The sequence below is a fragment of the Carya illinoinensis genome, chromosome 13, assembly GCF_018687715.1.
Source record: "Carya illinoinensis cultivar Pawnee chromosome 13, C.illinoinensisPawnee_v1, whole genome shotgun sequence".
In the NCBI taxonomy this organism is placed as follows: domain Eukaryota; kingdom Viridiplantae; phylum Streptophyta; class Magnoliopsida; order Fagales; family Juglandaceae; genus Carya; species Carya illinoinensis.
Genome location: NC_056764.1, coordinates 31,944,040 through 31,959,348, shown reverse-complemented (window position 1 = coordinate 31,959,348; position 15,309 = coordinate 31,944,040). Strand labels below are relative to the sequence as shown.

Below are 15,309 nucleotides of genomic sequence, written 5' to 3'. Positions count from 1 at the left end.
GGATAGATATTGGTCCGAAATTTTTATGGAGTATTGTTAACATATATATATGACTATTGGTTGAGGATTTTTGCATGATTAAATGTTTTGATGAAATAATTTCTTAGATTTAGAAACTTAGAAACTGGAAGAGGAAAAACAGTTTCTGTTTTGAGAAAGTTTAACTCTTTGGTGGTCTAAACCTATTCCAATGACTTTGATAATTTTATTGGAGGATCCTAAGCATCTTATATACATGTTATATTATTATTTTGAATATATTTGATGTTAGTTTTAAAGATATGAAATTTTATGTAAAGAGATATTCAAATAAGCCAAAGTGTGAATGTTCTTGGCTAAATTTATGTTTTGGTTAATTTTTAACCATGTGATCTTGAATTAGAAGCTTATATATGTTTTAGGACATCTTTTTAAACCATGTGATGGTTTGGTTTGAAGATCACATATTTATAAGTCATAGATCAAAAGGTTGATCAAAACAAGTTGGAAACAAAAATCAATAGAAATAGCATATGAGAATTTCGGCCCTATGGAGTTTTAATAGTTGTGATTAGTTTTAAATTTTTATAAATTGATATATGAATTGAGGATAATATTTACATGAGGCATGTAAATTTTGGTGACTTTTGGAGTTAGTATGCAAAATCCTTAAGTTATGGGTAAAACTATCATTTTCCTACATGCAGAGAGTAAAATAGAAATTTTACTCTTTAAGTTAGTATTTTCCATATTTCAATTTATTAGTGATTTAGTGCTAACTTTTAGAATCACTAATTACAGTTCCTCGTGATCGCGCTTAAGGTTTTATAAGAAACGCGGAGATCGAGGTAAGTTAGCTTTTAACTTACTAGCAGTCTCCTGTGTATGTGTGCTAAGTAAAGGAACTACAGTGTATGTATGTATGTTATCATATATGTCATGCCATGCCAAGTTATCACGTAATTATCTATTATACAGAATTTATTCTGTCATCAATTTTTATCTGTTACATAATATATTCTGTCATGTATTACTGTACATTGCAAGTATGTCATATTAAATATGTTGTCTATTATATGTTATGCCATGTTACGAAATGTTTCTATCTCAAGTTGGTCATGTATTTCAAGTTATATACAAGTCACATTATGTTACGTCAGGGCTTCAGTCATTTCGTATTCCAGTCACGTTTCATCTTGATTACTTATGTATGGGGTCACAGCAATTGTGACGCATACACTACGCGAGACACAGCAATTGTGTCACGTAGAATACATGCGGCCACAACAACTGTGGAGTATGTATTTAAGCAGTTAAAGAATAAGTTTCCGTAAAATACATGGGGTCACAACAACTGTAGAGTATGTATTTACACGTAGAATACATGGAGCCACAACAACTGTGGAGTATGTATTTTTCATGTTAAGTCAAGTTTGTGTAGAATACATGGGGCCACAACAACTGTGGAGTATGTATTTTTCATGTTAAGTCAAGTTTCAGAACAAGTTCATGATAAGTCAAGTTTCAGATCAAGTTCATGTCAAGTCAAATTCAGTTCATGTTTCAATTTAAGTTATATCAATTATGCTATGTTGTATGCCAAGTTATGCTTTAATTACTTATGAATTTGATTATGCATTTATACTTTTACTGTCATCCATGCATCATTAGCCTGTGTGGAAGTTTTTCGTTAACTTGCTGAGATTTGTAATCAAATCTCATTGTGGTAGTCCCAACTACCATTCCCCCCGAAAGGTAGATCTTGTTACAGGATCTGAAGGAGAATCAGGAGCTGACCAACTAGACACAGTTGACTGAGCGACGATGCGACGTCAATGTTAATATAGTAGTTAACGTAAATTACTACTTGTACGATGGAGTTGCATCTCCAGTACTTTTTGAATAATAATCATTTTGGACTAGTGTTATGATCTTAGTTGTTCAATGAGTCTTTATATATCAAGTATGTTTTAAGCATTTGGGATATTTTCAATTTGGTGCATAGTATTGCTAAAGAAATAATTTATCCGCTGCGAATATTGCATAATGTTAGATGCATGTTAGGAACATTGCATCTTATATGTCATGAACAGGGGCAGGTAACCTTGTGTTACATGTCTCGACACTTCAAATGTCCGTCCAATCCCAAACGGAATTTGGGAGCGTCACACCAAACAAAGCCCGGGCTTAGAAAATGAGTCAACCTGAGCGGCAATGAATCATAATGCTTGCGGAGGTTGGAGAAAAGCTTCTTTGGGAGCTAGCTATTGGGATAGAGCTACTTAATGTTCCACACAATGCTGCCCCACATGACCTTCCTACAACACTCGATCTTTGGCAAGGAGGAAGATGAGGAGGGAGACGGTGAGTCACGTGCCGAGTCAAGATTTAGAGAGTTCTTAAGGGAGGCGAGTGCCTCCGATATGTTCTAGCTCAACCTCTGAGCTTCTTCTTCATCGCTGAAGCCTCTTGGGCAGTAGTGCAAAGTGACGGAAGAGGGGTAGCAAGCAAATGAGGACGAAAGAGATGACAAGCTTGTGCAAAATCGGAAATGCGTCTCTTGCAAAAATAAGATTCTCTATGGTGGAGTTATTAAGATTATTGTGTATTTACTAACGTGGCAGCTGGTGAAAAGAGGATTGTTATTATTGAATTAAATTAATAGCCCAACCGGTTAGAAGCGCATGTCTTTCTAAAACTTATATATACTTAGTAAATTTTGAAATTGATACTTGTCTACCGAAATTAGCATGGAAAAAAATCCTTATTGAGCTTAATTCCTAAAAACCTAGCAAAACATCCTCTGAAAAATATTTTACAGGTACCTTTACGCTGTTTATAAAACTTTTTTACGTATAAACATGCTCTTCTAATTCCTATCTCTGTAACCTTGAACTGACCCTTTCAAACTTGTCTTTAGAACGGGGAAAATGATTAAACACTTTATCTGCAGAGACAAGACTAGGACCATGACTTTCATGCAAATGCAAATGCAAATGCAATGTTCTGTTTGGCCTTGAAGAAAATAGAAAACAAAATACAAAGAGATCGGATAGGAAAATCCTCAGTCTCAGGCAATATGTTGAACTGGTCAAATTCTTTAGGTCACCAACCAAGAAAAATCTCTATCATGGGTAAGTAAACTCGACACTTTCTGTGAAAAATGAAAATCACTTCAGTTATATAAAAATATAATAATGAATCTATTTTTAGTATAATTATTATTATTATTATATATTAATAAATACAAACAGATTTTTCCAGAAAAATCCAGAAAAAGTGCACGTAAGAGAAATATCTCTCGAAAAAGTTCGTCAAGAAAAAGGGAAAAATATCTTCTTCGGCAAAAAATCTCTCAGCCGTCTCTTTTTATTTATCAGTTCTCAGTTCTCACTCCTGTACATCGGCAACTCACACCGACTGTACTGGCCGCGTCGCTGGAGCTCATCCTCCTCCCTCAATGTCGTCGTCCACCGCCTTCACGGAGTCTTCGGACCACTTCGAGACCCCAACGATGGACTTGGAGGCCCCCACTCTCCTCCAGGACATCACGGAGCAAGGCGGTTACGCATACGTCAGCATGGCAACGCTGGCCGCCGCTGGAGACTCCCGAGCGGCGGAGGCGGCGCGTGAGATGGCTTGGGAGCAGCTTCACTCGGGTCCATGGCACTCGGTGTTGCCCGTCTGGCGCGACGCCTACTCCATGGCCTGCCTCCACGTGGCCAGACTCCATTTTTCCAAGGGTGAGCTTAGCGAGTCCCTTAGGGTTTTGGACATGGGATTGATCATGGGCGGGATGCTCCTCAGGAAGGACCTCGACTCGGCGGTCGACAAGGTCTCGGCCAAGGCCAGGGACGCAGGTGCGGTTTCAGAACAACTCGCAAAGCGAAAACTTGTCCGCCAGGACGGGCTCCGTGACGCAGAGGTGAGGTTCGTCCTTCTTATTTGAATTAATCTAATTCTATTTTGAATATTGCATAACCTGCTGAAGTGGTAGATCTTCTATATTTGTAGATTCTTGAGATTTGTGAAGGACAGAAAAGATTAAAAAATTGTAGATTGTTGGAATTTCTGGTTTTTCTAACCGATGGGAAAGTCAATTTCAATATGTATGCAAAGACTGACTTTTCATCTTCACTTGACCGAGTAAAGCCTTTTGTCCAATTTTCTGGCTCATCAGTGTATGTTCTGACTAGATTCTGATTATTCTCGGGGCCCTGGCCATTATTTGTCGAAATGTTACCTTAGAGATTTTAAAGAACAGGGGGAGAGCGCGGGATGGCACTTGGTTTTCATGGTGAGAATGAAGCCGATGGATGTATTAGTTGGATTTGATTTGGTGAAGAAGTTTCTTATAGGCATATTAAAGCCCATCTACTGATTCTGATAGAAATGTTTGTGAATGTAGCACTCCTTATAATTTCAAAAAAAGAAATTCTTATCCTGTTCGAACACTTGCTGGAAGTTCTTCTAGTGGATTTTGATTTCTTGTTTCTTTCTTTTTTGTTTTTTGAATTGGAGCTCTGTTCTGGATTTCATTGATGCACGGAACCTTAAGATTTTGTTGATTCTTCTTCTTTCCTGCTATAGGCTTACACCCCTTATTTATATTCTCTCTAAGACAACTCGGATGCTGTTTTGAACCCAGTCTGCATATAATGGTTTCTGGTCTATTGACCTATAATAGAGTGAATTTATGTACAATGGAGAGTTCCCTACATAAAGCTAATGCAGCAATTGAACTAAGGGCTTAGTTACGAATCCAAGAATTTTGGGTTTTAGTTGTAATGTCCAAACTTGAGTCAAAAGAAAGTGCGAGAAAATTTAATCCTTTAAATTGGATAAAAGACTGCGATGTGTCCTTTAGACCCCATGCTAGGAAGGTTCAATGGTCACTTATGATATTAACTTGTTTCACCTCGAGACCTTTCAGCGTGTCAATGGATGATTTGATCTAAGTTAGTGATATAATAGTAGTTCTCTAACATGAAGTAGAAGATATGAAAGTAAATTTGTCCCATCTAAGTGGTAATTTGATCAATTACCATGCAAGTCTGGTCTTCAAGGTTGTTGATTTTGCATCCTTCCTGCTCACACGTCATGCTGTGAATTGAACATTTCTTAAAATCAGAGGAGGCTTTGATTCCATTTCCATCAATGTGCAAAAAGCTGTAAGCTATATACTTTTCCGATACTTTGTTGAAACTTTTGGGAATACAAAGAAGGCCGTTATTTAATTGTTTATTATTTTGATTGGTAAGATGTTAACCTTTGTCCTTCCCCAACCTATCTGGTCGTCACCTGCTTTAGGGCCAAGGATTTTCAGTACTTATTTAATACAGTATTGAGATTAAATCTCAGTTGGTTTTTTGAGCCTCATAATGAAACTTGTTTGTTTTGGATAATCCTAAGTTATATTGGATTTATATTTCTTTTGCTTTTATACTAGTGAGATAATTTGTACTCAGGTTTACATGTTTTTTAGGTTTGTAAAAACTAGTTTACTTTTGAGAAGCCTGAAACTCAAGTGTGAATGTTGATTCATATAGCAACTTATAAAGATTGAAATCTAACAATTTTTTTTTTGTAGTTATGATATTGGGTGTAATCTTGTGAGCTGATAACATTTTGAACTTTTCATGTTTACATAAACAGTTGAAAATGTAGGAAAAACCTCTTGCTGAGAGTGGTTTACGTTAAAATACTGGGCAATCTGTATGATTTTTTTCACAGGGTAATGAAGAGTTTGTTGAGCCTCAAATAAGGGGTATGATTTTCTCTTCTTTAAAAAAGAAAAGGGTATGATTGCAGTGTATATCCCATTTCTTTTCCATTCGTTCTTTTAGCCTTCTTTGTACCTTATGGTTTTGTTAGTATGTCACATAGAACAAATGAAGGGTGTTTTTTCAGCTCTTTTGAAAATGCATGGCTTTTAAACTTGCAGGTACTTCAGTCTTTGCCATTTAAGTCTCTGTCTTTGAAACTTGTGGGAAGGAGACCTTCTCTATCTTTGGAGGGATTTCTTCGTGAATATTTCTTATCAGGTTCTCCGGTCATTATTAGTGACAGTATGGCACATTGGCCAGCAAGGACAAAGTGGAATGACATGGATTACCTAAGAAGGGTTGCTGGAGACCGCACAGTTCCAGTTGAGGTGATTAATTTTAAATGTTATGAACAGTAGCCAAGGATATTGTTACTTCAAGTTGCTTTATTTGCTTCAGTTTTTGTTTTTTTTTTGTTTTTTGGTTTTGTTAAATTGAGTGTTATTTTTTAATGTTATTTTACATTTATTGTTACTGTCACAGATAAATTCCTCGCAATCTGTTGCAACTGTTTCAATTGATCTTGGTCTTAACTATATAAACAGTTTGGTAATTCGGATGTTATCTGACACATAAAACACGTATCACGTAGGATCAGTCTCTGAACAATCGATGGACAAGTCCTGCCTACCTGCCTAACCCGCCTGCCATCCCACTACTACAAAAGAAGAAAGGGATGAAGAGAAAAAGGGGGGAGGAGGGTTGTTTACCTGTGATAGGACCCACAACATCCAACTAGAAATTGCATGGATAGATCCCAGTTTTGAAGATATCATTGAGAATATTTCTTTCTTGCCGTCATCTTAATTACTAGCTATGAGCTTGTTCCAGTTACCTGAAGTCAGTTTTGCCTGTATCTAATGTTAGATATAGAAAGTAGGTGGTCCTAATTATCCTTATATATATAAAATAAAACATTTCTTCTGACTTTCTATCAACTTTTAGTTTACCAGTTCACACAAGATATTTAGTTTTGCTTTTCCTAACCCGTCGAGCAAACCAGGTCAATAACTGAAAAATGGTAAAGTTAAAACTTTTTTGCAGGTTGGTAAAAACTATTTGTGCCCAGAGTGGAAGCAAGAGCTTATTACATTTTCCCAATTTCTTGCAAGGATTGAAGCAAATGACTTTTCTTCTGATGCCCCTACATATCTTGCTCAGCATCCGTTGTTTGATCAGGTATTTATGTCATTCTCTGGGAGTGCTATGTTGTGTTAGCATGATAGATGATAGTAGAAGTAAATGATGTTTCTTTTCAAATAATAATATGAAATTTTAATGACAGATAAGCGAGCTACGGAATGACATATGTATTCCTGACTACTGTTTTGCTGGGGGCGGGGAGCTGAGGTCTCTTAATGCCTGGTTTGGTCCAGCTGGGACAGTAACACCATTGCACCATGATCCACATCATAATATACTTGCTCAGGTAGTTTAGATGTATGATGGATTTTCAGTAATTGTAAATTTGAAGCTTCCTCTGGATTTTCTTGATCAATATTTACCTAGAAGCGCATGCCTGACATTTATCATTTGAGCAATGGCCTACAAAGAATTACAAGGAAGCTTGTGAATTGACATGAAATGTCATGTACACTCTGCAATTGAAAAAAAAAGATTTGTGAACCGAGATACTACTACTATTACCACATCAAACTGTGTTAGTTTGTAAATGACTCTATTGGAATTCTCTTTTTAAGTTTAGCATTTCTCTTATTATTTACCCTTTTGATGACCAAAAACACCAACTTGGACACCCTACCACACTTGTGTGCAATTTTTTATGGTCTGTTGTGTCATTAATAATGATATCGAAAATATACTCACATTAGCCCTCTGGCTCTTTATTCTCAGGTTGTTGGAAGAAAGTATGTAAGGCTTTATCATGCTTCATTGTCAGAGGAACTTTACCCATACACAGAAACCATGCTTAAAAACTCAAGCCAGGTAGCGGCATTCCACATAGTCATGATTCTAATTCTCTCTCACACACACACACACACATGCGCGTGCGTACGTGTGTGGAACACTTTACATGCTAGCAGCCATGTGATACTGCACGAGCCAGTGGGGCAATCCTGTGGGGCTAACAAGTAAGGCCCCACTGGGTTCTTATGCCGGTCTCTTATTTTTAACTTGGTGAGTTAAGCACGCATATCTGGTCTCCGCCTTTTCTCCTTTGGCATGGACATCATATCCTGTCAACCTCCTATGCTGGTACTTATATTTTCCATCCAGCCTTTCTGGTGGTAGTTACTTTCCTGAGAGACAAGTGCTGATCGATGTGCATTGTATAGTTAATGAAATTGCCCTGCTCAGCTGATCAATGATAATGTTGAATGCAGGTTGATCTAGACAATATTGACGAGATACGGTTTCCAAAGGTGCATGACTTAGGATTTGAGGACTGCATTTTAGAGGAAGGTGAGATGCTTTATATCCCGCCCAAGTGGTGGCACTATGTGCGATCTTTAACACCGAGTTTATCGGTTAGCTTTTGGTGGAGTGACTGCAAAAATTGAACCATGTCCTGATTAGAGCTTGTTTAAAATAAATATCTCTATTAGGAGGAGGGCTATCAACTTCTTGGATGCTAGATATGAAGGGATCTGGATCCAGTGATTACATTTGACTATCTATTATGATTTACATTGTAGTTTCTTTTCTTTTTTGGTACTCCTTTTCCGCTAAAGAGTTCATTTGATGTTCAGTTTTTTGGTCGAGACGGCGAGTCACTTGTGTGTTAAGACGAATTACGTGGTCCAAAGGGCTTCTACTTTTCTACCACTGAGTGTTGGGCAATCTCATTGCCAGTCTTCGTACTTTGAAGTATGTACTTTATCGTTAACCATCTTCCCATGCAAATTTTCGCCACAATTGATACACTTGGAGCCATTTTACATCTCTTTGAACGAACCAATTAATGTAATAGTACCATCTCTTAAAAAAAATTAAGATTTTCTTGACTTGAATTTTTAAAATTTGCATAATCGACCATCTATTTAAATAGAATTATAAATGAATTGTAAAATGGTTGTAGGTTATTAATTTATATGGTTTATTCGAAAAATAGGGATCGATCATGTGTTAGCATTTCATTGGGTGGTATAGAGTCCACTCTGGATTAAAGATGAATTGAAAAAAGGATTCAATACTAAAATAGTTTCGTGAATCTTTGGTCTTTTACATAGATTACTTCATAACTTTTATAACTGAACTTTTTGATCACGTGTACTCTCAATTTCAGCCATTACATATCCTTTAGAGTCGACCCGGCCGAATCATATTTTGGCCCGACGTGCATGGAAGGCCTCACACTCAACCCGACCCGTAAACTTCAGATCGGGTCAAACCTGTTATTTTTACTCGCATGCTTGTATTGTATATTTATTTTTCTACAGCTTTGACCTCTCTCTCTCTCTCTCTCTCTCTCTCTCTCTCTCTCTCTCTCAGAGTACTATGCTCTTCCCCATTCCATAGATTGCTATCTTGTAGAGGAGTACGAAAGCGCTACATACTCGGATTCGATTTCTTCACGTTTTCACCTTTTCTTTTGCCGTAGCCTCCCCAAGGTAAAATAGAAAAGAATGGGAAATCACAACTCTTTAATTTCCACTTGTACCAATTCGTTTATGGAGAATCCTTGTTCTTATCAACTTTGTTTTTAATTTTTATTAACTTTTTTATCAACTTTGTTATCTTCTTCTTGTCAATCCTCTCAAGTACTAAATACCACTTTGCGAGCTTCAACTTCTTAAATTTATTGTGTATATTTTTTTTATTATCTAAAATTCGATCTGAGTTTTGCTTTCCTTGTGATTATTTGGTGTGTTTTTTGATCTAGTATGGATCTCTAGGGTTTATCTTGAAGAAACTAAGATTCCTTGCGTTTTTGGTTCTGGTATCGGAATTTGCTTGCGGTTTGGAAAGTTGGGGGTATTTTCTAAATTCCTCACCTTATGCTTGTTGGGAAAGGACACTCGGATTCATTTGGAAAAATGAGGAGAAACCCAGATGGTGGGTGGTGGTATAGCAGCGAAGAAGAAGAAGAAGAGGAAGAATGGCGGTTATGGTTTGAGGAGAAGGAAAAATGGGTGATCGGTTTCAATTGACTTTGAGAGCTGTTAAGCTAGACTTGTTGTCCAACCTGATCAACCCGATTTTCTTTGGACAGGCTCAATCGGGTCTTTTGGTTCGGATCAGATCCAGGCCATTTTACATAGACCTACTTTCGACTTATGAACAGAGTCCCTACCACGTGACTCCTAACGCCTAGATTATGCCACATGTCACATTAATTAAAAATAAAAAAAATGAAAATAATTAAAAGGAAAAGGAAAAACTATAATATTAAAAAAAAATTTATAGAATAAGATTCTTACCAACCAGCAACTCTTGATCGTAGGTTCGCATATTCTAAACAGTAAATATGCTTGCTTCATGACACTCCTCTTGATTGTCAAAGTGATTCGGCCTTCGTGATAAAATGATCTCTCTCCTATTGGGTAAAGTCAAATTAAACACCTCTCTGTGTGGTGGGATTCTTCGCTCTCATGATTACTCTTTTCTTCAGAGGCTTGCAATGCTTCTAGCTAGGCCATGGGATTAACATCTGTGCTAACGTATATGCTCTCAAACATGGTTCTTGTTATGCTACCAATTGAGTTTGCATTCTATTGAGATAGAATCTGACTTCTTTTTAGATAGGATTAGGCTCGTTGACGGTTGTTATTAGCTAAAAAAATGTATCTAGAGTACTGTGATTTATGGGATGAGGTGCTAATTCCTTTCTCATATATGGATTGTAGCATTGGACATGTTTGGATCGAAGGAAACAAATTGGATGATGGGTAGGCTAATCTTGGTGCATCTGGTTTCTTATTATTTTTTATTTTCTAGATCAACTCCCTCACAATTTAATTGGTCACTTTTTTTTAGATAAAACTGGGATTTTTTGTTTCGGGTATAATCTTTGTAATTTGAAAAATGATACTTACAGTACGCAATTTCGGACTAGAACCCAAATCTTGGAATATCATTTTGAAAAAGTGAATAAATCTAAAATCTATATGAAAGAGTTTTGCTACATACAAGTATAGTTGTGCACTAATCTGTGTACCAACACTGATTTATTGATACTTAAAATTTAAATTAACACTGTTTTCAATAAAATCTACTTTTTGACCAATCACATCACATTGGTGCACAGAGTAGTGCACAACTATGCTTGCAACTATATTTTTCCTATAATAGTTATTATATTCCCGGTCAAAAGTGAAAGCAATCAGTAAAATTTGAATAATTTCCTCGTAAAAGAAATAGAGTAGAGGCATAAATGGCTGGGCCATGGCTCCCGGCTCATACCATCATCGATCTCCTTCCTTCCCATGTATTTTTTTGTGTCAGTATTATATGTCGTTCATGTATCAGATGGAGCAGAAGCTAGCATTATTTGCTCAATTCGATTTGAACGACACAGAACAGATTTTACCACTTGTAGTCACAATCATTCAGTCTGGTTTTTTTCTTTTTCGTTCATGAAAACAACCGTTCTGTCTATTTGCTGGAGTTGCAGATTCCGTGTCCCATACCCATGTGTATTTCTCTCTTACTCGGCAAAACAACAGAGTAGCAAGAATATCTGTCGTGGCAAAGAAAGCGAGAATGCAGCAAAGGGTATGGCAGAAACAACAAAAACGACACGCAAAGTCAGAAACAAAATAGAAAAACATCATGGTAACATAGATTTCAATTCCTCACTTTCCCTTCCAGAGCTCTAACAAATAATCAACCCAAGTAGAAAACCAATGTTGGTTGGTCAACAATTTAGGTAACCATTTGAACATTTATTCACACATCAATTTAGTAGTTACAAGCATCTCTAAGTGAGACTAACTTAGAGAAAGAGAGAAGAAATTAGGAAGAAGGGGAGGAAAGCTAAAGATCATAAAATCAGTCCAAACAACTTTAAGCTACAGATTTATACCTACAAAGAACCTTACACCTCAAAACCCTGTCCTGAACATAAAACCCTGGCATTACCATGACCTTCACTCGGCTAGGACCATGTGATCTCTGCCTTTCCATGAACATATCCTCCATGTATTTTGGCTCAAAGCTTCTGTTCTCTTCAACCCTCAAAATCACCAATGGTGGGTTGAACGAAAAGGCAAGCAAATGAAGCAACCATACACACTTGGCTGCAACAAAGAATGCTTGAAGTAGCTGTTCAGGCCATGGTCTTGTCCAATTCAGCGTGGTAATAATGCAACTCATTTTCTGGTCACAAAATTTACTGAATTCTTCACTGTAATATTTAGTCCCCTTCCTCAATACCTCATTCCAGCTCAAGTTCCTCAGGGAAACAAACGAAGAGAATTGCGCCTGGCGATCTTGTTGGGGATCTAAGAGCTTTGGTGAGCCGTTCTTCTGAAACACGCAGTTCTCAAAGTCTTGGTAGAGTGACTGGTTTATGAAAGCTTCCAAATGGTATAACACTGCCTTTGAGTATTTGGAGTTCAATGACAGTTTGTATGGTTGGAGAAGTAAATTTAAGTTGTCCATTAAAGTGTTATCGGTTTCTTCAATCTGGACAACAAGGGTCTTGCAGAATTGCTTTACCGACAATCTTGCTTCTGATACTATCTGCAAGAAACCTTCCACCATTACGTCCTCACTGACAGGTATCGAATTTTCTCCATTTCCATCTAAGGATTTCCCTCTCTTGGGAAAAGCTTCAAAATTTTCAGGACATTGGGAATCCTTTGCCTGCATAGCTTGTCTCAGAGCTTTCTTCAGCTCTTCACAGTAGGTCTCCAAGTATTCCAGCTTCTGTTTAAGCTCCCCCAATGAGGATTTCATCTCAGCAACTTCCATTAAGGCTGCGTCTCTATTCTCATTTGCTTCTATGAGCTCTTTCTTCAATGTTTCAGTAGACATGATCCCCAACTCTTTGAAGATTTGAGAAACTTCCTCGGATTCTGTTCTGTTTGGGGAACTCTCGTTCTTATTCTTCTTCTTTAACCGAGGAAACAGCCATGAAATCACTCCCCGGTTCTTCGGCTGTGATTGAATAGATGAGTGAGAATCCGTCAATGGAACAACAATATTAGAATTCTTGCTGTTCCTTGGCACATTTTCAGATTCGGTAGTTATAGTTGCAGGCCTGCATCTATTGCAGGATGATACTGATTTGAATTCCGCCAAACTGTTTCTTCTACTTAGCTTGAAGTATTCATTCACAGGTGATGTTTGAAGCACAGTAATGTGGTTTGCACAAGAACCAGTGGCAGATTTGTTATCCTCAGCTGGACAAATATGAGATTCTACGCTGGCCAAACCAGAAGGCAATCCCTTTCTCGAGGATGAATTCTCCTTATAATCTGATAGAACAGTTTCATTGCCAATATCTCCAAGACCGTATTCATCCCAACTTTCTGATAATGTTCCATCTTTTGGTGGAATCTGATGATACCCTGGAAGCGGTTCATCTTCATAGCTCTGTCCATATTTCCAAATTCAGAAACTCCAAAATTAATGAAAGAAGAAAATTTCATGAAGATAGAGAGACTCTTTTACGAGTACGAACAGGTTTAATAGCTAAGTATCTGTAATAAGAAGAGTAAATACAAAATTCAAAGTAAAAACATACACACACTGCAACAGCCTAGAAATCAAAGCAAAAGTAGAAAAAGAATAGACAACAGAAAATCTTGAAAATATATCAACAATACAAGGATTGCAATAATTCTCTGGATTCCGTTTCAAAAAGAAAAAAAGGTCAAAAGCGCATAGAGCATTAAGGAAAATAAAAAACGTAAGAAACAGGTTTATACAATGTTGTGCGAGTATGTGGATGGGTGGGTGGGTGGGTGGGTGCTGGTGTGAAAACGCGGAGTATAATCTTCCGCGTGATGAGGTTAATATTTTTTACTTGATTTTATAACAGCTCATTGAAAATGTAGGTAAGCCCCCATCAAATAGTTCATTCACTAGTCAATTAAATAACATATGCTAAAAAAATTAAGGGATCACTGAAGAATATAGATCATCATTGCAAGCAGCGAATGTAAATTGTTGAAATTTCAAAAATTTGCCTAACTTCAACACCAAAGAAAATACCCAGTACATAATCCCATGGAATACGGTGAACAGAGCAAAATGAAGGAGAAGATTAAGAAAATTTATACTCACAGGTGTGAAAACAGGGTAATCTTTAGCAGAAAACTGAGAACCATGCCGTGAAGCAGGGGAAGGAGACGGGAATCTGACATTGGCGGGGCTATTCCCTTGCATTAAAGCGGCGTGGAGAGCTCTCAGCTCCACTGCTTTGGCAATGGCAGCCTGGATTTCTTGCCTGCTAATATCATGGTTGGTATTGTTGCGGTTGTTTTTATGGTTCTCAAAATTTTGTTTGGCAATAGTAGCAGTAGCCATGAACAGAAGACAGAACAGAGCAGAACATATATGAACCCAAAAAGAAAATAACACCTATGCTAGATATAGTTCAGAACATGAGAATCCACTTGGAACAAAGATGATTAACATGTATATCCAACGGTTGGATTTCATTTCTAGAGAGGAAGACCATATCCAGACCAGATTCTAGGAGAACCAGAAAATAGGGTGAGAGAATTTGAGAGAGAGAGAGAGAAAGAGAGAGAGAGAGAGAGAGATGCAAAGAGGGTATCTAAAACCAATGGGTTTTTGTCTCTTTTCTCCAAGGATTAATAGATGGAGAGCATGTGAAGCAGAAAGAGACAGAGTGTGATAAGAGTAGTTGTGACTCCTTGTAGCCAAGGTTTGGTCTGCAATAATATGAATTTACCAAAATGCCCAAGGTTACCAAAAATAACTGTGACAGCAAGATGAAATAATGGTACAAATGTCAACACAATTACTTTTTAGTACTATCATAAGTAGTTCCACTATATTCCACTACCAATGCCAATAGGTATCCTCCAAATTATTGCTTATATTCTCTTTTAAGAATGCATTGTGTTTTCATGTCACAGGCAATCATTTTGGTGGGTTGCCTTCTAGTAGCCTTTTCAAACATGCATCATTTTGGATCCCATTATGTAAAGTCATGGCATGTAATAATTTATAGGTTTCCCGGGCTTTCAACTTCCATTTGATTATCATACTGTTTTCTTTTTGTACGATGTGAATCCTTTCCTATCAATACTTCAAATAATAATAATAATAATAATAACAGTTTAAGGTCTTAACAAAACAAACCAGCAAAATATGCAATCATGCATGGAATTACATTCTTGCTGCTATTAATATATGGCTGAGGATGAGAATTGGGACCCTTTTTTTATCAGGGTTATTACAGTTGAGACTTATGATTCTTGATCTTGGAAGGTGTGTTGTTTAATCTAATAATATCGAATTAAGGTTAGGTCAGCAAGAAAATTAAGAATATATTTTAGATGCAGAAACACTGACAAAAGAATAACACCTTTCGTCTTCTTCTCCAAGAGTTCCCCCCTCTGCTCTC

General features: G+C 37.2%; 2 protein-coding genes across 7 annotated transcripts; one reads left to right on the top strand and one right to left on the bottom strand.

The window, feature by feature from the left end:
- Positions 1–3,281: 3,281 nt before the first annotated feature.
- LOC122291585 (lysine-specific demethylase JMJ30) lies at positions 3,282–9,494 on the top strand. 6 transcript variants are annotated; one of them, XM_043099375.1, is made up of 9 exons: positions 3,282–3,909; positions 6,043–6,133; positions 6,849–6,983; positions 7,090–7,233; positions 7,659–7,751; positions 8,150–8,228; positions 8,372–8,422; positions 8,516–8,633; positions 9,052–9,494. In XM_043099375.1, the coding sequence occupies exons 1-8, from the start codon at positions 3,440–3,442 to the stop codon at positions 8,593–8,595; spliced, it is 1,143 nt and encodes a 380-aa protein (XP_042955309.1). In that variant the 5' UTR covers positions 3,282–3,439; the 3' UTR covers positions 8,596–8,633; positions 9,052–9,494. The 6 variants fall into 6 exon arrangements, 3 of the variants coding, with proteins under 3 accessions (XP_042955309.1, XP_042955307.1, XP_042955308.1); XM_043099373.1 differs by having other exon boundaries at positions 3,286–3,904; positions 5,924–6,133; XM_043099374.1 differs by lacking the exon at positions 8,372–8,422 and having other exon boundaries at positions 3,290–3,904; positions 5,924–6,133.
- A 2,031-nt stretch (positions 9,495–11,525) lies between these two features.
- LOC122291584 (IRK-interacting protein-like) lies at positions 11,526–14,457 on the bottom strand. Its single transcript, XM_043099372.1, has 2 exons — positions 13,998–14,457; positions 11,526–13,304 (listed from the first exon to the last, which is right to left on the bottom strand). The coding sequence occupies exons 1-2, from the start codon at positions 14,238–14,240 to the stop codon at positions 11,772–11,774; spliced, it is 1,776 nt and encodes a 591-aa protein (XP_042955306.1). The 5' UTR covers positions 14,241–14,457; the 3' UTR covers positions 11,526–11,771.
- Between the last annotated feature and the right edge of the window lie 852 nt (positions 14,458–15,309).